At 35.5% G+C, this 23,708-nt stretch overlaps 1 protein-coding gene across 2 annotated transcripts in view; it reads left to right on the top strand.

Moving 5' to 3' along the window:
- LOC129244803 (transcription factor collier) overlaps window positions 1-23,111 on the top strand; it is a 128,742-nt gene extending 105,631 nt beyond the window's left edge. Inside the window, exons 6-11 of one of the 2 annotated variants that reach the window (XM_054882652.1) lie at window positions 4,709-4,790; window positions 6,817-6,997; window positions 7,996-8,277; window positions 8,408-8,552; window positions 8,643-8,911; window positions 22,932-23,111. In XM_054882652.1, coding sequence (XP_054738627.1) covers window positions 4,709-4,790; window positions 6,817-6,997; window positions 7,996-8,277; window positions 8,408-8,552; window positions 8,643-8,911; window positions 22,932-23,023 — 1,051 coding nt within the window. In that variant the 3' untranslated portion in view covers window positions 23,024-23,111. Of the gene's footprint in view, window positions 1-4,708; window positions 4,791-6,816; window positions 6,998-7,995; window positions 8,278-8,404; window positions 8,553-8,642; window positions 8,912-13,892; window positions 14,045-22,931 lie in introns of those variants that run through there. The other variant, XM_054882650.1, reaches the window with a different exon arrangement.
- The last annotated feature ends 597 nt before the right edge of the window (window positions 23,112-23,708 follow it).

The raw sequence follows: 23,708 nt of genomic DNA, 5'->3' as shown, positions 1-23,708 counted from the left end.
CCACTAACAAGCCTAAACCAGCCCTGACCTTTCGTAAGCCTACAATAAAAAAGAAACACAATTAATTGTGAAAAGAAGTAATCAGAATTTTGCGTTTGACCTCGCCGTGCCATATGCCGCGTGCCAGTTGACAATTCGCGCTTTATGAAGATTATCATAGCCTCCGTTCGTATTTGTTTGTGTTGTAAGTGTGCCAATAAAAACTGGCATCTGCTCGCGCATTGCCTGCAGTGTTCGATAGAGTTTGAATACATAAACTTGGGCTCATCTTATCTATTGAAACGTTATTGTCCAGTTCACTTATACGAGTATTGCACACATACGAGTATATTCACATATTTCATACACATACAAATTGAAATTAAGGAAATGAAAAAAATACGAATATGATAGACTCGTCTGCATTAAGATAAGAATTGGGGGCGCATGTGGTTTGTCGCAATTCTATAGCGCAGTCGACAATAATTATGTGTTAATTATATTAGAGCATTTTTAATAGCAATTCTGCTCGCTTTCTTGTTTTTTTTTTTTTTGTGTGTGAGAATTTCGACTGCCCTACTACAGTTGTGATTTTTTGTTACCCAAAATAGCAAATGGAAATTTCAATCGAATGAAGTTTAGCAATATTTTAATTATTTGCAGGCAATTAAGATTTGGATTTATTAAATTGAAAAAGAAAATTATCGAATGCTGTTGAAATTTTGATAAGCTTGGCGCCTGTCGTGTTAGCAATGCGACGTTGAATAAACAAAAACAATTTCTAGCCAGTTTTGGAGTTGAGTATGCAAGCGCCTGCCATTTCAGCTGGCAAATGTAAAGCCACCAATTTGTGCTTGTATCAGCAAAGTTAAAGGCAGACCTCTTCTTTTACTCCTGTAGCGGCTCGTTTTACGCTTTCCCGTAGTGTGGAATTTAGTAAGTCTTAAAAATGAATGCATGCACGCGGAACTCAGATTCGATAGACAATCAAATAACAGTAATGAAAGGAAGATATACTGTGCAACGCTTTAGATTTCTTCGTAGTCACGGCAACTGCGGCAAAATACGTTTGTTTGCAGATACATTCGACTGACATGAGTTTCCATTAGCCTATGACCAGCAGTTTCCAGTCTCGTGAGGAATTGCGGATGCCTCGACGTGAATGAGGCGGTCAAAATTTTTTCCTGAGATTTGTTCGTCAAAGTTTACTATAAGCCAGAGTTTACAAGAAGTTAACGGTACTCCCGAATTATAAGAGTTACTCGAACTGATGGCACATAGAAACTCCCTTCCACGCAAATCCTTACACTGCACAATTACCTGCTCAGGTGGCACTCGATCGCTGTTCTTGATGAGATTTTGCAGCAGTCGAATTATTTAATGGCCACCTGACTATTGAAAAAGAGGTTGAACACTCAGTATTGGTCGTTCCGTCGGAAGCTCTGTTGAATAAGTGCACCTGCGAGCGTATTCCGCTCCCTGGTTGGTTGGTTGGTTAAATTGCTGATTCTTCCAGAATCCAACTAGCGCTTCCGCGCCATTTTGTTGCCACATCCTCGTTACCAATTTGTTTAACGGTTATTTACAGCATAACTATATCCAGTCTGTGCGGTTAAGGAACCTTATTCGGTTGTTAACGTCTAAGCCAGATAGTTGTTCGAGATTCCCGAACAGCGGTTGGCCAGGAGTTAACATTCTGCCCTTCCATAGGGCAGGGCATTCACAGAGGAAATGGAAGATTGTCTCCTTTTTCTCTGGTTGTTTGCCACTGTGACAGTACGTATTGTGAGGGATACCCATTTTGGCTGCTTGTTCTCCGATAGACCAAAAGCCAGTTATGACTGCCGTTAGTCTCCAGGCGTCCCGTCGTTTCATTCTTATTAATGCCGACGATTGGGTGAGGTTGTAGGTGGGCCATAACGTTCTGCTAATTTTGCATTTCGTCTGGACTTTCCACCTGCAGTCCGCGATTCGGAGGTATTTTTGGGAAATTGTACTCTTGACAGCACCTAATGGTGTGAGTACCGATTCTGCAAGGGCGTTGTTCATGGCAGATCCCCCTCTTGCCAGTTCATCTGCTTTTTCGTTACCTTCAATGTTCCGATGTCCCGGGACCCAGATTAAGGTAACTTTATGGTTTTCACTCAAGATGGTGAGGCTCCGCTCCCTACTTTTTGATTAAATTTTTAAACAATGCACGAGTGAAAAGGATTGTATGAAACACTTCGCGTGCAGGTACTCCAGAATTGCTTAATAATCTTCCCACTCATTGTTGTTATTCTAGCAGCATAAACATTTCCCGTGCTTGTATGCTGCTGAAATGGCAGTCCTTAGTCGGATATAAATACGGTTCATTCCGGTAACGTTGAGCCGACTGTCGTGGGAACATCTTCCCACTCGTTCTTGTAGGAGACTCGAGTGATAAATGCAGTCATATTTTCAAAACAGTGCGGCCGATTCCCAAAAAGCTGGCCAAAAGTCGAAAAAAAAAGTTTCTAGATATAGTTTTTTTGTCTTTGGGTTGGCTACAGTAATGCCTTGAGTAGTGAAAACCGTTCATAGCAACGTCCGGTACCCTAAGTATCCTCTGTATTTTCAGTCGCAACGTGGCCTTCGTTTGAGCATCGTATTACTGTCGATGAATAGTGAAAGTTGTACACATTTGAAAGATTTTGTAATGGAGTAAATTGAACAAAACCAAATGGAATCATCTTCGGAAGGTTAGTAAAATACGAGAAATCTTTAGTACATATCAATACCTCGACACAAAATTTTTAGCTGCAGCAATACGTAGATACATTTTTTGCAATTTTTTTTATAAAATTTGAGTTTTCAAACTGTATAGTAATACAACGCCGTCATATGCTGCTTTGAAACCTATTAAAGGTTACTCAAAAAAGTAATGGTTACTGAATAAAACAAGACTCAGCTGCTACCACTTGCTACCTTGCGACCCCGAAAACATATAAATTTACATGCATCTTGATTATGTTCTAGAATATACGCTATTTCACGTGAGGGGGTGGCCAATAGGGGTGGAAGGGGGTGGATTTTCAAAATTTTAAGATCAAATTCGTAATCAGCGACCCCGACAACCCCCGAGTAAAAAATTTTGAATCAATTACTTAATTTTTTGAGTTTTGGCCAGCTTTTCGGGAATCGGCCGCACTGTGGACCGGGGTGAACAGATACCGGAAATTTGTCGTATACTCTCAAGGGAATTTTGGGAGACCATTTTCCCTCTTAAATACCTCATAGGTGGTAGAGCTACAATTTTTTGTTTTTTTGTTTTGCAAACTTGCCCTCTCTTTAACTAATCTCATCAATATAAAAATGCCCCATCCTTTTTCCATTTAATGAGTAGTACTTATTTCTCGTTTTTCGCTTTTACCTTAAAAACTATCGCTCAAAGCAACGCCTAAGTTACAACCGAAATACCACATCCCCACCAGTTGCCGTAATTCGCTTCCGTTTAAATCTCATTGCTGATTGAATTCAACATCTGTTCATTTCTGGCAGCATGCAAAAGAAAAAGAAAAAAAAAAGTACAAAAATATTTAAGCGTAACCGGAATAATTTTTCAACACAGAATAGTCAAACATTTCCTTTTCGCTCCCCTGTGCTTCCCCTCACACTCCCGTTGTCCAAATGCAGTTAATCAATCGAAGTAATTTGAGATCTTCGGCATTCACTTACCAAATTTACATGTGCGCGTCCTTTATTTCCACTTTCATTACGTTTTTTACAAGTACATAGAAAATTTAAGTGTTGAAATACTAGCTTGGAAAACTTCAAAACTGTGTATTTGTAAAACAAAAAGTAGCTCAGCATTCGTTAATATAATTTACATCTATTAACACCCTCAATGGGATAAACAAATTATTAAACAATGCCGGTGAAGAGCGCACACTTGAGAGGGCACATATGAACGTACGTGCATGTGACACACATACCTACTTAAGTGCTTAAGTTTATTTGTTTATGCACATAAGTGAGTAAGTGAGTAAGTAAGAGTATCGAGAGTATCATGCACATACAGCACCGGCTTCCGGTGTTTGCCAGTTCGACTGATTTGTTATTAACACAACGAGAACAGCGCCGCTCAGCTGGCACCCCTGAACTGCTTTACGCTGACTACAGCGCCGCAGGAGCATCACACCCGCACAAAAGGACATTCGCCGTTGAAGAAGGGGGCAACTACAACTCGTGTCAACTACTGCCGTGCACTCTTTTTCTTGTTTTTGCCTTTTTGCCTGTTTGGGCTTTTTGGTAGACGCGTCTATTGATTGCCAGCCGGTAGAAGTGTATATTTGATTAAGATCGACTGGCGAAAAGCGCCGGAGGCCGAATAGTAAAGGCGACCAACTAAAGAGGCAAATAAACTTTTTCGCTGTAGGGCAAACATCTGTTTTCTTTATTATTTATTATTAGTATTGAAAGCAACGACAGCAATTGATACTCTTTTGTTGAAGTTGAGAAGGAAGGTGGGGCAGGCCATTGTTGTTGTTGTTGCTACGGTTATTTTTGTGCAGTTTGAGGTAATGGCGCATTGCATCATGTATACCTATGAAACCTAGTGCGCAAAAATAATTGTTAAATTAAGCAGCCTACGAATTTTAAAATATTTTATATTTTATTAACTAAAAAAATCTAAGAATTTTAATTTGTTTTATATTTTCTAACTAAAGTTTCAGTTGTTTAAAACTTTTGTATTTTTGTATTTTCACAGATTTTTCCTGAAATTCTTTCTAAAATGCAATCAAAATTGTTTGAAGAACGCCGGCAATCCAAGAGATATGAGACGCTTTCAGGTAAATATTAAAAAACAGAAAAAAAATTAATTTTTAATTTAGAAAAAAATATTTTTAACTAAAACTGCATTTAATTTTATAATCACATTATCTAAAGCTTTGGACAAATTAAAAAAAAATATTAAAAACAAAAACGTAAAATAACAAAAAAAAATTAAAATAGCGCCGAATTTCAAACAAAAATATTTATAACCAAAACTTTATTTAATCTTAAGCTTTAGCATAAAGCTTTCGACACATTAAAAATAGAAAAAGAATTATTAAAAAAAAAAATATGAAATAAAAATAACATAAAATCAAACAAAAAAAAATTTAAATAGAGCCAAATTCCAAAAAATTAGGAAAAACTTATTATAACTAAAATTTTATTTAATTTAAGCCTAAAGTTTTGGACAAATAAAAAATAAGTATTAAAAAAAAAAAAAAAAATATGTAAAATAGAGCCAAATTTCAAAAATGAAGGAAAAAATATTTATAACTAAAACCTCATTTAGTTTTATAATCACATAATCTAAAGCATTGGACAAATTATAAATAAATATTAAAAACAAACCCATAAAATTAAAAAAAAAAACATTAAATTATTAGGTTCGCAACTAAGTCCCCGCTGTTTGTCAATAAATTTCGCCAGCAGTGTGTGCTAGCCGATTCTAACATAACCTAAACGTTAGAAACCAAGCTTAGACATATGGTAAACAAACTGCTTTGATACATTAGTGATTTTGTTTTTGTTTTTGTGAAAATGTCTGATTTTGTACCGAATAATCGTCATTTGCGAGAAGTGTTGATTTTTCTCTTTCACTCGAACAAAACGGCGGCTGAAGCGCATCGAGAGCTACAAAAAGTTTATGGAGATGCTGCTTTAAGTGAAACAAAGTGCCGAGATTGGTTCCGTCGTTTCAAAGACGGTGATTTTAATGTTGACGACCGTCCGCGCGACGGAAGGCCAAAAACCTTCGAAGATGCTGAATTGGGGGTATTGCTCAATGAGGATCCGTGTCAAACGCAAGAAGAACTTACTTCAGTATTAGGAGTTACCCGCCAATCCATTTCCAAGCGATTGCATGCATTGGGAATGATTCAAAAACAGGGGACTTGGGTTCCTTATGAGTTAAAACCAGGGGATGTTGAACGTCGTTTTTCGTATTTTTTCGTTTCCTGTAAACAACTGCTCCAGCGGAAAAAGAAAGGGTTTTCTTCATTGCATCGTGATGGGTGATGAAAAATGGATTCAATACAGCAATCCAAAGAAAAGAAAGTCATGGGGACTGCCCGGAAATGCTTTTACATCGTCGCCTCGGCCGAATATTCACGCTGCAAAGGTTATGCTGTGTATTTGGTGGGACCAAGTTGGTATTATTTATTATGAACTGTTAAAACCATCACTGGATATCGGTATTGACTTCAATTGATGCGATTGAGCTGAGCAATGCGCGAGAAGCGGCCACAATACGCGGAGAGGCATGAAAAAGTGATTCTACAGCATGACAATGCTCGGCCTCACGTTGCCAAACCCGTTAAAACCTACCTGCAAACACTGAAATGGGAAATTTGCCGTATTCTCAAGATATTACGCCGTCCGGTTGTCACCTGTTCCGATCGATGGCACATGGTCTAACTGACCCGCAGTTCCATTCATATGAAGACATCAAAAAATGGCTTGATCCGTGGATAGCCTCAAAAGATGACCAGTTTTACCGCGACGGTATACAAGATCTACCAGAAAGATGGGAAAAAGTAATAGACAGCGATGGGCAATACTTTCAATGATTCACTCGTAACCATTTTTTCAAAATAAAGTTGTATTTTCATAAAAAAAAAAGATTTTTTTTCAAAAAATTAAGAAAAATATATTTATAATTAGAACTTCATTTAATCTAATAATCATAAAATCTAAAGCTTTGGACAAATTAAAAATCTTACCACCTAAATGACCTCTCACTTGATTCTAAATTCTATATTCAACTATGTACTTATATTTACTTTCGAAATATGTATGTCTTTAAACTCTCTTCTCTCGCTCTAGGTTGTCATCTCCACTCAAGTGACCGTTGACGGCCCGCTTTTAGCCATATCCGATAATATGTTCGTACATAACAATTCGAAACATGGACGTCGCGCTAAACGCTTGGATACCACGGAAGGTACAGGAAACTCCTCCCTGTCCTTAACGGGTCACCCACTCGCGCCTGACAGTACCTATGATGGTCCGTAACAAAATTACTTACACTATTTTTCAGTTTGCTATCAGTTGTTTAGTGAAGAAAATCGAAAAAGTTTTTGAATGCTTAAGTAGTTTGTAATTTTGAACAGTACTTCGAATTTTTATTTTGATAATTTTTCAATTTATAATTGAACTAAATATAGGGTTTTCCAAACAGAGATGTTATTTTGATATTCAAAGAAAAATGCTATTTTTTAATATAAATGATCGGATGTTTATTTCATTATAAAGCGGAAGGTATGCCGTTAATAGTGGAAAATAACATCAGGTAAATGACCACCACGACCACGCTTACAGGACAATATCCTTTTCATAAAATTTTCCATAACCGAATTGCAAAGTGGCTGCCGTATGTCCTCGATAACCTCAAGAATTCCATCTTTGAGGACTTGAATCCATCCCGGGCTGTTGGCGTAGATCTTCTCTTTCACGCGGCTCCAAAGAAAAAAGTCACAAGGTGTTAAATCACAAGATCTCGGTGGCCAATTGTGATCACCTCTTCGAGAGATAACACGGACCGGAAACTTTTTCCGTAAAAGATCAATGGTTCCGTTGCTTGTGTGGCACGTAGCGCCGTCTTGTTCAAAATAAACGTTGTCCAGATCCGGCCAGAAGAAATTGTTAATCATCATCGATAGTGCAATCCATTCACCTGTAACACCTGTTATTGGAAAACCCTTTAATTAAAACTGGCATTGCAAAAGTGCGCCCAAATTTATGCTCCACATTTCTAAGTAAAACACTGAATAGTGGAAAATTGTTTGACTCACATGGAAAGGAGTTTTGCTTAGCATAACTTTAGGTGCAACAACTTTTTTGTATTTTAATTTTTTTACTAACTCTCTTAACTTTTAACATTCGTACACCATTTTAGTTTATTAGCAATACGGTCGTACACTTAACAACACTATCCTACCGCCCTTATCATATCCATTAATAGCATTTAACTCTTTATTAAATTTTAATTATTTATCCCCACAGGTCTCTATCCACCATTGCCTGTGGCCACGCCCTGCATCAAAGCGATTTCGCCCAGTGAGGGTTGGACTTCTGGCGGCGCCACAGTCATTATTGTTGGTGATAATTTCTTTGATGGCCTCCAAGTTGTCTTCGGCACAATGCTCGTTTGGAGCGAACTGATTACATCGCATGCCATTCGGGTGCAGACACCACCACGACACATACCCGGTGTGGTGGAGGTGACTTTGTCATACAAGAGCAAACAGTTTTGCAAAGGTTCACCGGGGCGTTTTGTTTATGTTTGTGAGTAAAAAATGTATAATAAAGGCAGAATGCTATTAAAAATAACATAAAAATAGAAAAAAGCACATTTATCCTGCAAACTTAAGCTAGTCCAGATGTTACTAAACCCTTTATTTTTCACTTTAAGCAGCCCTCAACGAGCCAACCATCGATTATGGTTTTCAACGCCTACAAAAACTCATACCACGTCATCCTGGTGATCCGGAGAAGTTGCAAAAGGAAATCATACTCAAGAGAGCAGCCGACTTAGTTGAAGCCTTGTATTCGATGCCAAGGTAAGCATAACTCGCACTCATACGATACTTTTAGCTATAACCAACTTTACTAATTCAATTCACTAAATGATGTTCCTCCTTTGCTCTCAGATCTCCTGGCGGCTCAACCGGCTTCAACTCCTACACCGGCCAGCTGGCTGTGAGCGTTCAAGATACCGCCGGCCAATGGACCGAGGACGATTATCAGCGGGCACAGTCGAGCAGCGTTAGCCCACGTGGCGGTTATTGCAGTAGCGCTTCTACGCCACACAGTTCGGGCGGCTCTTATGGCGCTTCGGTGGCCGCTAATGGTTATGGACCCACCACCAATATGGGTACGTTATCCTCTTCACCAGGCAGTGTTTTCAACTCCACCAGCAGTAAGTTTAAGAAGATGCTAGATACCTATGTAGACGAATGCATGTGCCCCTTCTATTAGTATGCATTGTGTGTGTAGAGATAATATTTGTTGCATTTAGAAAAGTGAGAATTGAGTTGGAGTTTAAGACCTCTGAGGTATTAGACTAGAAAACTTTACAAACTGCTAACAATTTTTAATCTCAAAATGAACCTCTCAGTAAATTTTACCGAAATCTCAGTCTGGTGCAAGATCAAATTCCAATTGTTTCCTTCTGACCTTGTGCCATCGAATCTTGAGAGGTTCATATAGACCCACTAAAAGTATTCCAGTACAACCAACAATGGAGAAAACCTCAATTTGGCTTTTTGCCTGTAGGCAAAGATTCAAAGTATTAACTTGGGCAGGCCAATACAAAAATTGGGCTAAGAGAGTTCTTAACACATCATACATGTCTTGAGTACTTTCATACTTCACTTCGACCCACAAACCAAAAAAAATTCAGTTTCGCAGCTGTCTTGAAATTGAAATTTGAATAGGTCGAGCCAATGAGCACCAAGAGATTTGGTGGCACCTAAAACACTCAGGCTAAAGAGCCCATTGTATTTAGAGCTTTGGAAAAAGGGTAGATGGTCAAGGAGGGAAGGAGAAAAGTATCAGAGAAAGAGATAGAAAAGAATAGAGACAGAGATAAAGGTAGATAGTTCTGTGAGAATTGTCCAGATTCTTTGGCAAATCTGTAAATATTCTCCAGTTTTAGAGAACGAATAGTACTCATTCTCACGACATCAGCAGCAGTCTTACATTTACCTGAAACTGAAATTATGAAAGTGAAGGCATTACAGGTAAATTGCGGGCCGTCTTAGTGGAAAGAACCCAGTAGTATTCAATACTATTCTAAATCTAATGTAATATCTCAAGTTTCTACTAACTGCGAAAGGTAAGTATGACCTGAATACGCATGGTAAATCTTTTTTGGATGCTTAATAACACCCGTAGAACTGATAGGTCAATGTAAAGCTACTTATATATATATAATTGGCGCGTACACCCTTTTTGGGTATTTGGCCGAGCTTCTCCTCCGATTTGTGGTGTGCGTCTTGATGTTGTTCCACAAATTGAGGGCCTACAGTTTCAAGCCGACTCCGAACGGCAAATATTTTTATGAGGAGCTTTTTCAAGGCAGAAATACACTCGGAGGTTTGCCATTGCCTGCCGAGGGCCGACCGCTATTAGAAAATTGTTTTCTTAATTTTGGTGTTTCACCGAGATTCGAACTTGCATTCTTTCTGTGAATTCCAAATGGTAGTCACGCACTAACCCATTCGGCTACGGCAACCGCTACTTGGCTAACAGAAATTGATATTTGCCCAAGACGATCTAGCTACTTTCAGTCTGAGTATTGCTAGCCAATAAAATCCACCAGAGAAAAGACTGAAGAACTGCAAAAAGGTCGATGGCAGCCTTCCACGAACTTTTACAACCAGTGCGATTTCAAAACATTGTGAAATGAATTGTCGGAATTAACCCCTTGCCATGCTTTAACGAGTTTGACTCTGACGAGCGAGGCTCGTGAATAGATCGTCGGGCCGAACGTAAATATCACGAGCCGAAGTCGTGTACAGATAATCAGATCAAACATAAACATCACGAGTCTGGGTCGTATTTGAATGTTAGTTTCTATCTATACGTCTCCAGAGTTAGTCACGAGTCTCATAATTGCTGTTTAAATCTATTTACCACGCGTAGACGCGAAACACTTGGGCCCGAGTTTCATCGAGCTAAATGGCACGGAAAGGGGTTAATTATTGGCATGAGCTCGGCATAACAATTAGTAGGGAGCTTTGCCCCTTTCGAATCAGTTCGATCTTTAGGGTTAGATGAACTTGTTAATGCATAAAATAGGAAGGTTTAGCAAAAAATTTTGTATTTTGGAAGCAAAAACCTATCCAGCTAAAAAAAAGTCTCTACAATTCTAAGGATATACAGGCCGCTAGCATGAGAGTCCGCAGATATAAATTAAGGTTGTTCCTTGAGGGTAGAGCCGGCTGTTTTGTGAACAAAAGATAGTTTTCTCGCCGAATTTAGTAGATTTTAATACAACAACCGCTTAGACCTGGCAGGCGATTTGAAGAAATTTGTCAAAGCAACGCAACCAACCACTGGAGCTATTATGCTTTTGCGGTAAGTTATGGAACTCAAATATCTACGAAATCTGATTTCCTCGCTGAGCTTAGTGTATTTTAATGAGATAACTGCCTAGATCTCGCAGCAAGTACACCAAAATATTATAAGACAGGCCAACTGCCGGGCCCTATTGTGTCCCATTTCTGCTGAAGGCTTAAACATCAAAAAGATTTTTCTAATAACACTCGCCAATGGTAAGCCTCCGAACGCATATGTCTCACATAACAGCTTCACATAAAAATCAGTCTACCGTTCGGAGGCTCTATAGAACCTTTTTAGACCACTCCTTTTATAGTATAATGTGCTAGGTTTCACTAAGCCATTCGAGATTACATTTATTGGTTTGATATCTCGGAGTAGTTTGAGAAATTGCAATTGGAGATTTTTTGTTATTATTTTTTTGAAAATTATTTTTTAGTATCAGGGCAGCTAATACCCGTACTAGCTGTCTGCGGTTCATCTTTTACTGACAAATCTAATAAGGGGTTAGAGGTAGTCAGAGGCCCGAAAAAATGATGATTTTCAATAATTCAGTTGCCTTATTTTACAAATATAAAAACATAGCATTAATACATCATGTTTCGGCTTGACTTTAGCAAAATTTCAAAAAAAAAATATTAATAACTGAAAAAGTCCCTTGCGGTGATCATCACAAGTCCTTGGAGATTCATCTAAAATCAATCGGACAAGAGAAATTAGTTTTATTAACAGATAATCTTGTGCCTGATCGAATTTTTTTTTCAAAGTTAACAGTATTACGGCCTCAGAAAATATTTTCCAGATTTTCGAGAAAAAACCGCAACTAATTGTTTAAAAAAATATAAACTTTTTAACAAAAAAAAATCCTTCGATCAGGCACGAGTTTTTTATGTTTCAAAAGCAGTATACATTTTATTTGAAATCTACCAAGCGGTTTTTAGGTTACAGTGATCACCAGTTCAAAAAACATAGTTTTGAGAAAAACGCGTTTAAAGTTTTGCTATCGATTTATGTAGAGTTATATGAATTATTTAATTACTTACACTGTGTCATCTGTTCCTGGGCCATATACTGATTCTTCAGCTGTCATAGCAGCTTCCAAAATATCGATTTGCTGTTGCCACGTAGCATTCTACCTTCTCGAGTGTTATTGTTAGCGCGCTTATCTGCCACTTTGATACAAGCAGCATCCATTTTTTTAGCATACGAACGCTCCGGAGCGCCCGAGCGCCTTTTGCTAATTGTTGAATAACTCGAAAAGTATTTGTCGGATTCAATTCAAATTTTCACACAATATTTTTAATATATTATACTTTACGAAAATGCAAAAAAAAATATAAATTTTTGAAAATTCTGACTACCCCTAACCCCATAAACAAATCAGCTGTTCACTAATCCGCTTAACAACTATAAATTTTGGCTAGCAACGCCTTTAGGCCACTGGTGGAGAACTAGCAGTTTAAAAATGTAAATTTACTATATTTTTTTTAAGACGTACTAGGGCTCATTCTACTGTCTATGCCAATGGCTATGATTAATGAACAAAAGTGCAAAAGGATGTGCGTAGTGTAGATATTTGGCAGCAGTTTGTGTATTTTTTCTTTGTTTCCTTGACAATAAATTGAATACAAAAAAATATGTAACGTTACAATTTAGTGTCGGCCCTGATTGGAACATAGGACAGAAACTAACTGACTAATGTACCGTTTTTATCCATGTACTTCTGGGTCATCTTCTCCTTCGTGAACCGCGGGGGTTTCACTCGAGTGCCATTTTCTTTTCGCAAAGTGTGCCCAATCCAACGCCATTTACGGCGTTGAATCTCGAGATTAACAGGTTCTGAGTGTATTTAGCAGCGCAAAATTAATCATCCAAAAAAATTTTTTTTTTTTAATACCTTTTTTATTAAATAAAACGAAAAATGATTTTGAGTGTTGTAAATCTTTAGTTTGACCTTTGTGCGCCCCATTATTTTCATGTTTTATACAGCAGCTGTCCAGTTCACAAGTGTCAAATATGAATGACGCACGACGTCATTTGAAAAAAAATATATAAATCTTCTGGTAGGGTGATTAATTTTGCGCCACTTTACATTAGCATCTATGTAAACTAGCTCTTAAATATTCTATGTACTTGCCCACCGTACTTGCATGGTTCCACTGTGCTGGCCAACTCTGTAGTAGTTGCGTACTTAATTTGTTATGATGCAAAAGATCATCAATTATTCGGCTCAGTCGGAAATAAATAGTACTTTTTATTTATTCATTTTGTATGGCAAGTATTTGGTGTCCCCTTATGAACGTACGTATGTATGTACATATATAATATTAGTAAATTATTAAAATCGCTTGTGCTTGCATATGTATTGGTACAAGCGTAGTATATGTATGTGTGTATGTAAATATGTAAATACGTAGGCGAATTTTTTATTATACTTTGACATAGTTAGTTTAAAAAAAATTTATTTGTATGCTTTTTTAGTGTGCCATACATGTATGTATGTATGCACGTACGTAAATGATTGATTTTGTTGCTAACCCAACGATTTTGTTTCTTTTTTTCTTTTTCTCTTTTCATTGCATGGCCTTCTTGTAAAAACAAAAACCAAAACCAAAACAAAAACAAAAACTATTAAACACACACATTAAATTATTTAAATATAATATTTGATTTGTTATGCGTAATGTTGCTGCAATTTTTTAATTTTTTGTTTTTTATTGATTTTCTGCAAAATTAAATGTATTAATGTTGAATTTGTGGAAACTTCAACCAAAAACACTTTTCAAAAACAAATACAAAAAATGTGAAAACAAAAACAAAATACGAAATATGCTCAGGCAGTGCCTTTTCGCCATTAATTTCAACAGTGTCGTCACCGTGGCATCAGGCGCTAGTGCAACACCACCACACACATCCGCACCACTACCATCATCATGCGCACCAGCCGTGGCATAATCCAGCTGCCTCAATTGCAACGGCCGCAGTGTAGAGCGTGAAGCCAGCGAGGTTGTGTTGAGCGAAACGTGAATCGAATGAAGCAAATGGTATAAATAAAAACGAATTTTATTTAGTTTATTAAATTTAGTTACTGTGTTGCAATATAAATGTTAACTATGCAAATGTTGTGCAAAAAAAAAATTTTTTTAAATATTAATTTGGAAATTTTGGTACGTCGCACTATGCGCTTGAGCTGCGGCGACTGCTAAACTGGTTACCTGTCGGAAAAATTTACTGCGAAGCTTATTGATATACAATTTTTTAAAATTAAAAATCAAGCAGGTGCGTACCAGAAAATTTGAATGTAAGATAATATTAAAAAAAAAAATTATTTCACATTTTTTATGTTTTTTAATAAAAGTAATCGACAGGTAACCACTTCTGGCCATTTTCAGGTACGCGCCTGAGCATCAATAAACTGCATATTAAATACTCAAAAAAATACTTGACGCCATACATTCATATTTAGATTTGTACATAGTATAATAAACACACAGCAACAGAGTTGCATTTTCAACACACTAAATATTTAATTTCTAAAGCTTTTTAAACGATAATGTATGCTTAAAAAAATAGAAAAAATAAGTTATGTGGAGCAGTGATATTTGAAATAACCGCCACGACTAACGTTGTAAGCAAGGCGAATCTATTGAAGGTGGTATCGGTAAATCAGCTGATTTATGTTTTTTCTTTCGCTGTGTCCATGTGATTGTCAGCCCAGAGTGAAACAAGGCGAATTCATTTTTTTGTTTTCTACTTTGCCTATACTTTTCTTTGACAATCAAACGTTCAAAATATTGTTGTTGGTCTAGGGCCACCACCTTCCTTTAATAAATGCGCCTTGGTTGTAAGTGACAAAATTATAAGTTTTCAGAAATTTTAAAGGACGCATATTAAGTCATTTAAAATACAAGGTGGCGCAATTTTTATTATTATTAAATGACGTCGTACGTCAATCATATTTGACATTCGTCTGCGGAGTGCACAAACGTCAAAATAAAAATTTTCATCACTCAAAATCATTTTTTTTATTTAGTAAAAAATTTATTCAAAAACAAAATTGAATGATTAATTTTGCGTCACCTTATATATAATATATACAAGTACAAATTTTAAGTTGAAAGAAATATTTACAAATTTTAATACAGTTGTATATCCAAAAATCATTAATGCATGTTTTTCCACTAAGCATAACAGGTGCAACGTTATTTGCGGCGATGTTTCACATTTAAAAGCCAAAGCTCTGAATATCATTAGTCTTAATTTCTTAGATACATTGATACGTGACTTTTAACTTTATTGCAGATAATGAAGATTCCAGCTATTTAGACATATTTTACTATGGAATATTTACTCACTCATTTTGAATGATTTTTATTTTTATTACAGCAAAGCCCATTAAAGCACCTCTTTCGAAATTTCTGCTTTTGACTTGCCTTGCAAAATAATAATCAAAATCTCAAAATATCAAGAATTTTGCTTTATAACCGCTTTTGAGCGCCAGTTTTCCCATATTATTTCAACTGTGGTGAATTCACAAACTGAGTATAATCCTGCATAACTGAGCGTCAAAACTTCAAATTGAAATTTGAATTGGTCGAGCCAAGGAGCTCCAAGAGATTTGGTGACTGCTAAAACCCTCAAGCTAAAAAGCCTATTGTATTTAGAGACAGAGGTAGTTGGTCCTGTGAGAACTTTCCAGATTCTTTGGTAAATCTGTAAATATCATCCAGTTTTAAGGAACGAATATTACTCATTCTCACGGCATCGGAACCCAAAACTCGTAGTCTTACTCTAGCAAAGGCAGGGCACTCACAGAAAAAGTGCTCAGTGCTATCACCTCCTCCAAGCAAGACAGGACCCAATGTCCTCCATGATTCCAATGGTGGTCATATGCTGACCCCATGTGTTGTGTCCTGTAATAATACCGACCATCAACCGAAAGTCTTTCCTTCCAAGTTTTAGTAGAAAGTTTGACAGTCTTCTGTTCGGACATGTCACAAAACACTTTGCAGTTCTACAGCGTTCTAGACCGAACCATCGGTCTTTATGTAGATTGCCTACATAATCGCTGATCCAATTCATGATTCCTGCGGAACTGATTCCGATTATTGGCTCTGGCCCTTGTGGGGGAACGGCTGATCCACGGTTGGCCAATTCATCGGCAAAATCGTTTCCTTGAACACCAGAGTGCCTCGGAACCCATATAATTATAACCCTGTTATGTCTTGCGACAGAATTAAGCTTCTTTTTACATTCTTGAACAATCTTTGAGGATTGCTTCGCGTTCACCAAGGCCTTCAATGCAGCCTGACTGTCACTGAAAACTCCAATCTGTTTCCCGCTCCACTTCCTCTCAATTATCCATTCGGCTACTTTCAGGATGGCAAAAATTTCCGTTTGGAAAACAGTTGCCATTTCCCCCGTAGCATAGTTATACTTAATAGTATCGTTTAAATACCATCCGGCTCCAGACCCTATTTCATTCTTGGACCTATCGGTAAAGAAAATATCCGTGAAACCTCCCTGAATGCATTCTGGATTGCTTTAGGTGCGAAAACAGTGGATACTGCTGATGGTGCCAAAAACAGTGGATACTGCTCAGACAGCAACTTAAAGATTTCTCTGTGTAAAACTTAGTTTAGCTTAAAAGCAGATTTAAACTTGTTCCGAAAAACTAGCCCTTAGTAAAATATGATTTCGACAAAGTTCATAAAGTTTCCAACATTTAAAATTTTCTTTAAGGCAGTAGACCTTGCATTTCATTTTTTCTTTTGAGAGCAAATTTGTGGAGAACTGGATTTAAATCAAAATATTTTTTCGTATTTATAAAATACCCCCATCACAATAATTACTCTTTTTTCAAATTTTACATTTTTTTTTTATAATTTTACATGGTTTTTTTAATAATTTTTACTCTTTTTTGCTAGAAAAGTTCAACTGAAACCAGAGGCTACTCTAAATTTCTAATTAGTTCCAGTTTCCTTCTTCAAAGGAGAGGTAGAACTGCGAAGCTTCGCATTTAAAATCGATCACAACTTTTTTTCCTAAGCTCCTCTAAAGCTATCCTTATTACAAATTTTACGTATTTTGTGAATGTACTTTAAAAACTTTGGTATTTTTTTTGCTGATAAAGTGCAATCAACTTCTCTAAGAAAAGAGAAAAAACCGTTTAAGAATCGAATAAAAAATCTATAATTATTGTATAGGTACCGCAAATTCAGATTCCTTAAAGCGCACTCTATTTTGAATTTTCTGGATGACTGAAGATTACATTAACGCTTATAAATATCTTCTGCCATGAAAAAGCGCCTCATAAAAATTCATCTGCCGTTCCGTAGGTCTTTCTGTGGAACAACATCAAGACGACGACTACCACAAAGGAAGTAGGAGCGCGGCCAAACACGCAATAATTGCATCCTTTACACAGCCAATACTCTTTTCTTTATACCTTAAATGCGTGACGCTTCTGCCACTATACGCTTTATTCGCTTTTCATATTTAAATAGTAATTATTTTAGTATAGAAAATTGAGCAACTATATCAATTAGATCAAATTTAAATTTTGATCGTTCCAAGAGCAAATTTTCTTTTATCGGAAGTATAACTTTTTTCATAAACTGTACTACAAATATTTACTTCACTTATTTCGAGGAAGTTTTTCCGAACAACAAACAAAAAATTTCTCTTTCGAATGCTGCTTTAAAGTTCAACTTTTGTCCGACTTTATATTTTAAGGGTTTTTCAAAAGACGCGGCTAGATATTGCTTTAAAATAAATCTAATAAAAATTTAGATTCTTTCACGTTTCTCTTTTTTTATTCAAAAAACCGCTCTAACAATTATATGTGAAAAATGTTATCATTTAAATGCCCATTTTGAGCATGACCACAAGTAAAATCCGCCGAATAGTCGTTTCATGAATTTCGTAATTGTTGAGAAAGTCGAGATGTCGATGTGGAAGGATGTTCCCCAACACTTTGCCTAACAGCAGCAATATTCTCAACAGAACGTTCATTTTTGATCTGCTAGTCTTTATTCTATGCTCGACAGATCCAGTTTCTTGAATTTCTTCCACCAACTTTCGAATTGTCGACTCATTCGGACGATTATTTCCATACAAAAAATCACGAATCTTGCGAGAAATTTTTCTTAAAGATCGACGATTTTCATAATAAGTTTCAATAATTTTAACATATTATTCTATCGTTTAAAATTGTGCATCTCTCTACTTGGCAAATGTCAAAGAGGACATGAAAAAAGGGAAACGGTAAGGAATTGTTCACTAGTGACATCTAGCGTCATTTTAGAAATACCCTCCTCTACTCTTTAGTATGGAAATTTGTCAAATGCACTTCTTTTCCCAATGATACTTTTAAGCTTTTGAGAAACAGTTTTGAATGAATTATTCTTCGTACTACGTTTCTGACGTTTTACTGTTTGTTTGGTCGATTGGAAATCAAATACCTCGTTTATAGTATTATTTTCAGGCTAAAAGTAAAGCTTGTTTTAGAAGGGATAACAGTAGAAATAAATATAAAAAATTGTATACATTATTTATTAGTACTTTATAAAAAAATGTATTATATATTAATTTTCTTTACAAAAATTAGTATATAAAAAATCACGTGACGCAAAGTACAATGAAAAAAAGGTTGCTCCACGGTCTGCATCATTTCTCCTCGAAATGTTGATGGATCTGTAAAAAGTAAAAAAATTCTTGTAAAATAATGTTGTAGTTATAGTCTGTCGAGCGGGATTTTGAATCTCGAAGAATTTTGCAATTTACGGCATTTTAAAAAAACATTTTCAATTTACACTTCAATTATGTTTATAAAATTTTGACGTGATAACGTCTTATAATTCGATTTAACAGGCTGCACGCACGAAAAAATGTGTCGTTACCTTGCTCATTACTGTTCATATGTAGTTACCTTGCTCATATTAGTGTTACCTTGCTCATTACTGTTCATATGTAGTTACCTTGCTCATATGTAGTTACCTTGCTCATATATAGTTACCTTGCTCATATGTAGTTACCTTGCTCATATGTAGTTACCTTGCTCATATGTAGTTACCTTGTTCATATGTAGTTACCTTGCTCATATGTAGTTACCTTGCTCATATTAGTGTTACCTTGCTCATATGTAGTTACCTTGCTCATATTAGTGTTACCTTGCTCATATTAGTGTTACCTTGCTCATATGTAGTTACCTTGCTCATATGTAGTTACCTTGCTCATATGTAGTTACCTTGCTCATATTAGTGTTACCTTGCTCATATGTAGTTACCTTGCTCATATTAGTGTTACCTTGCTCATATTAGTGTTACCTTGCTCATATGTAGTTACCTTGCTCATTGCATTGAATGAACTGCAAGCGAAAGAGCGGAAGGAACGACAAAGCAAACAAAGCAAACGAACGGCAACGTTCGACATCTTGCTCTCCCCTACTTAAGTGAGCGTATATATGTATGTATGTATATGCGCATATGTACATATATAAATTCACGTATTTGTATTGGCATATGCCTTCTTATTGATTATTATTATTTTGGTTTACTTGAAGAATTTCAAATAAAACCAAGTTTGTTAATAATACCTGTTGCTTTAATGTTATTATTATTATTTTTTTATTATATCTGAAGGAAAAAATGTATGGTAATATTTACCATATCTATACTAATATTATAAAGAGGAAAACTTTGTTTGTTTGGTTGTAATGAATAGGCTCAAAAACTACTGGACCGATTTTAAAAATTCTTTCACCATTCGAAAGCTACATCACGAGTAACAAGGATTATATTTTATTTTGGAAATAGGGCTCGAGATATAGGTCAAAACGTGGACCCGGGTAACCTTCGGATGTGTATGTACAATATGGGTATCAAATGGAAGCTGTTGGCGAATGCTTTAGTTCAGAGTATTTCCATCCGCTCCGTGACTAGGGTCTCGAGATAGAGACCAAAACGTGGACCCTAGAATGTGTTTGTACAATATGGATATCAAATGAAAGCTGTTGATAAGTGCTTTAATACGGGGTAATTTTCATACCTATTGATGACTAGGGTCTGGAAATATATGCCAAAACGTGGACCCGCCGTGTCTTTGCACCGAATTAAACCAAACTTACACACATTGTTAAGGAGGTATTGAAGATGGTTTCCGTATTGTTTGGGTACATATTGGTAGATATGGTCTCGAGATATAGGTCAAAACGTGGACCCGGGTAACCTTCGGATGTGTATGTACAATATGGGTATCAAATGGAAGCTGTTGGTGAAAGCTTTAGTTCAGAGTATTTCCATCCGCTCCCTGACTAGGATCTCGAGATAGAGACCAAAACGTGGACCCTAGAATGTGTTTGTACAATATGGATATCAAATGAAAGCTGTTGATAAGTGCTTTAATACGGGGTAATTTTCATACCTATTGATGACTAGGGTCTGGAAATATATGCCAAAACGTGGACCCGCCGTGTCTTTGCACCGAATTAAACCAAACTTACACACATTGTTAAGGAGGTATTGAAGATGGTTTCCGTATTGTTTGGGTACATATTGGTAGATATGGTCTCGAGATATAGGTCAAAACGTGGACCCGGGTAACCTTCGGATGTGTATGTACAATATGGGTATCAAATGGAAGCTGTTGGTGAATGCTTTAGTACAGAGTATTTTTCATGCCGCTCCGTGACTGGGGTCTCGCGATATAGGTCAAAACGTGGACCCGGGTAACCTTTGGTTGTGTATGTACAATATGGGTATCAAATGAAAGCTGTTGATAAGTGCTTTAATACGGGGTAATTTGTTATGTTATGTTATGTTATGTTACGTTATGTTATGTTGTGTTATGTTATGTTATGTTATGTTATGTTATGTAATGTTATGTTGTGTTATGTTATGTTATGTTATGTTATGTTATGTTATGTTATGTTATGTTATGTTATGTTATGTTATGTTATGTTATGTTATGTTATGTTATGTTATGTTATGTTATGTTATGTTATGTTATGTTATGTTATGTTATGTTATGTTATGTTATGTTATGTTATGTTATGTTATGTTATGTTATGTTATGTTATGTTATGTTATGTTATGTTATGTTATGTTATGTTATGTTATGTTATGTTATGTTATGTTATGTTATGTTATGTTATGTTATGTTATGTTATGTTATGTTATGTTATGTTATGTTATGTTATGTTATGTTATGTTATGTTATGTTATGTTATGTTATGTTATGTTATGTTATGTTATGTTATGTTATGTTATGTTATGTTATGTTATGTTATGTTATGTTATGTTATGTTATGTTATGTTATGTTATGTTATGTTATGTTATGTTATGTTATGTTATGTTATGTTATGTTATGTTATGTTATGTTATGTTATGTTATGTTATGTTATGTTATGTTATGTTATGTTATGTTATGTTATGTTATGTTATGTTATGTTATGTTATGTTATGTTATGTTATGTTATGTTATGTTATGTTATGTTATGTTATGTTATGTTATGTTATGTTATGTTATGTTATGTTATGTTATGTTATGTTATGTTATGTTATGTTATGTTATGTTATGTTATGTTATGTTATGTTATGTTATGTTATGTTATGTTATGTTGTGTTGTGTTGTGTTGTGTTGTGTTGTGTTATGTCATGTTATGTTATGTTATGTTATGTTATGTTATGTTATGTTAAAGTATATGTTATGTTAATGTTAACTCATTCTCTATATCCATACAAAATATGTATCAAACAAATAAAATTAAAATTTTCTTTTGAAAAATGCAACCATTCAATCAGTATTTTCTTATGACGTTATCACGTTAAACTATCGTCAGTAAACCGACTTTGCAGACAACCTCTTTTTTTAATACGAAACCAGCATTTTCTAGTCTTGAAGCTTTTTTAAATTTGATATACCCTATAATCTTGAAGTACCGGGAATGCTTAAATAAAAGAAAACAGAGTTAAATTTCAGGCAAATTTATTTTATCTCCTTCAATATATGATATGACCCGTTTGAAGCAATACACATGTGCCAACGTTTAGCACAGTCCTTCATGCACCCCTGGTAGGCCGACGAAGGGATGGCCTTCAGCTCATTCGTCGCATTCTCTTTGATCTCCTCTATCGACTGAAATCTTCTTACACGAAGTAGTAACTTCAACTTGGGAAACAAAAAGAAATCGCACGGGGCTTGCGAGATGGTATTTACTTGGTGTTTGGTCAAATAATCCAGCACAATTTGGGCTCGGTTATCATCATGCAAAATCCAAAAGTTGTTTGCCCACATTTCCGGCCGTTTGCGATGTACAGCATCTCTCAAACGCTTCAAAACGGATAAATAATATTCTTTATTGGCTGTCTGGCCAACCAACATAAGAAGAACATATGGACCGGTTCCCACGGGCGCGGTTCGTTTAAATTAAACATTCTCGGTACTTTTTGATCATAGGGTAATATACCTTTTCTATCCGTTCTTAATTTCTTTCTGCTTTTGACTACAGACAATTTAATATCCATCAAAAGCCTATCTTATCTCAAACTTTAGAGCACCTAAAAAACGTTCTATAGTGAAGTACTACTTCTAGCTTCAGTGCCTATTTGACTATGGCGAATATTTTAAACTGGTTTTAAGCCTGGCAATGGGGTATTTAAGCTAAAAAAATGACTTTTATAGTTGAATTTAGAATTATGGATTCGAGAGTTTTTCTAGGGGTGTAGAGTGTTTTTATTTTTAAGTAAGCCTTGTTTTTTGAAGTTGTGACTTCTAAGATTTGCATAGTTTAATCATTTAATATGCACACGTCCACCTAAAATATTCCAAAATTTACAAAATATTTGCCATTAACGTGATTTTCTTTAATTTCCAGGAGTAAGCGGGCTCAGCTTCAATCCGTTCACATTACCAACATGTAATACCCAAGGTTATGGGACCAGTCAGCTGGTGACGTCCACTAAATAAAATGCGAATTGGTTTTCAAACATATTGGAACAGCAAATATCAAAGAAACATACATACATATTTACATAAAACATATGAGCAGTTGCGTTTGATAAAAAAGTCATATTCAAATAACATATCTTTTTTAAGCTAGAAATAAAAGTAAACAAAAAATATAAAAAAAAATATATCGTTTTCTTCAAGAATAAGCGTTAATAGATGCATAAAAATAAAGCGTTTGCAATTTGAATTATGTATTAAAAGCTAGTGTGTAATTGAAAGAAAAACCGAAAAACTTAAGGTACACAAAATTATATTACATAAATAATTATTTAAGAAAAAAATAGAAATAGAAATAAATATAAAATAATAAAATTAGAAAGCATGACAAAAAATAATTATTTAAAAGAAAATGAAAATAAAATAACAAAAGTAGAAAAATACCTTTAATTTCGAGTGCAATACAACAGTTTACAGTTAGTGTGTTAAAATTAAAACGAAAATAAAATTGACATTGAGAAAAGTTGAGTAAAAATTTAATAGAATTATATTATTTAATAAGTTTTTTCTTTTTAATTCTTGTAAATAAACTGATAAATTTTGGAAAAAAAATACTAAAAATAAAATAAAACAATTATATCTAAGTGTAAATAGTAACAACAACTCATATCAAATCTTTGTAACTGAAAAGAAAATCATCTCGAAC

The sequence above is a fragment of the Anastrepha obliqua genome, chromosome 4, assembly GCF_027943255.1.
Source record: "Anastrepha obliqua isolate idAnaObli1 chromosome 4, idAnaObli1_1.0, whole genome shotgun sequence".
In the NCBI taxonomy this organism is placed as follows: domain Eukaryota; kingdom Metazoa; phylum Arthropoda; class Insecta; order Diptera; family Tephritidae; genus Anastrepha; species Anastrepha obliqua.
This window is presented reverse-complemented; position numbering and strand designations above follow the sequence as displayed.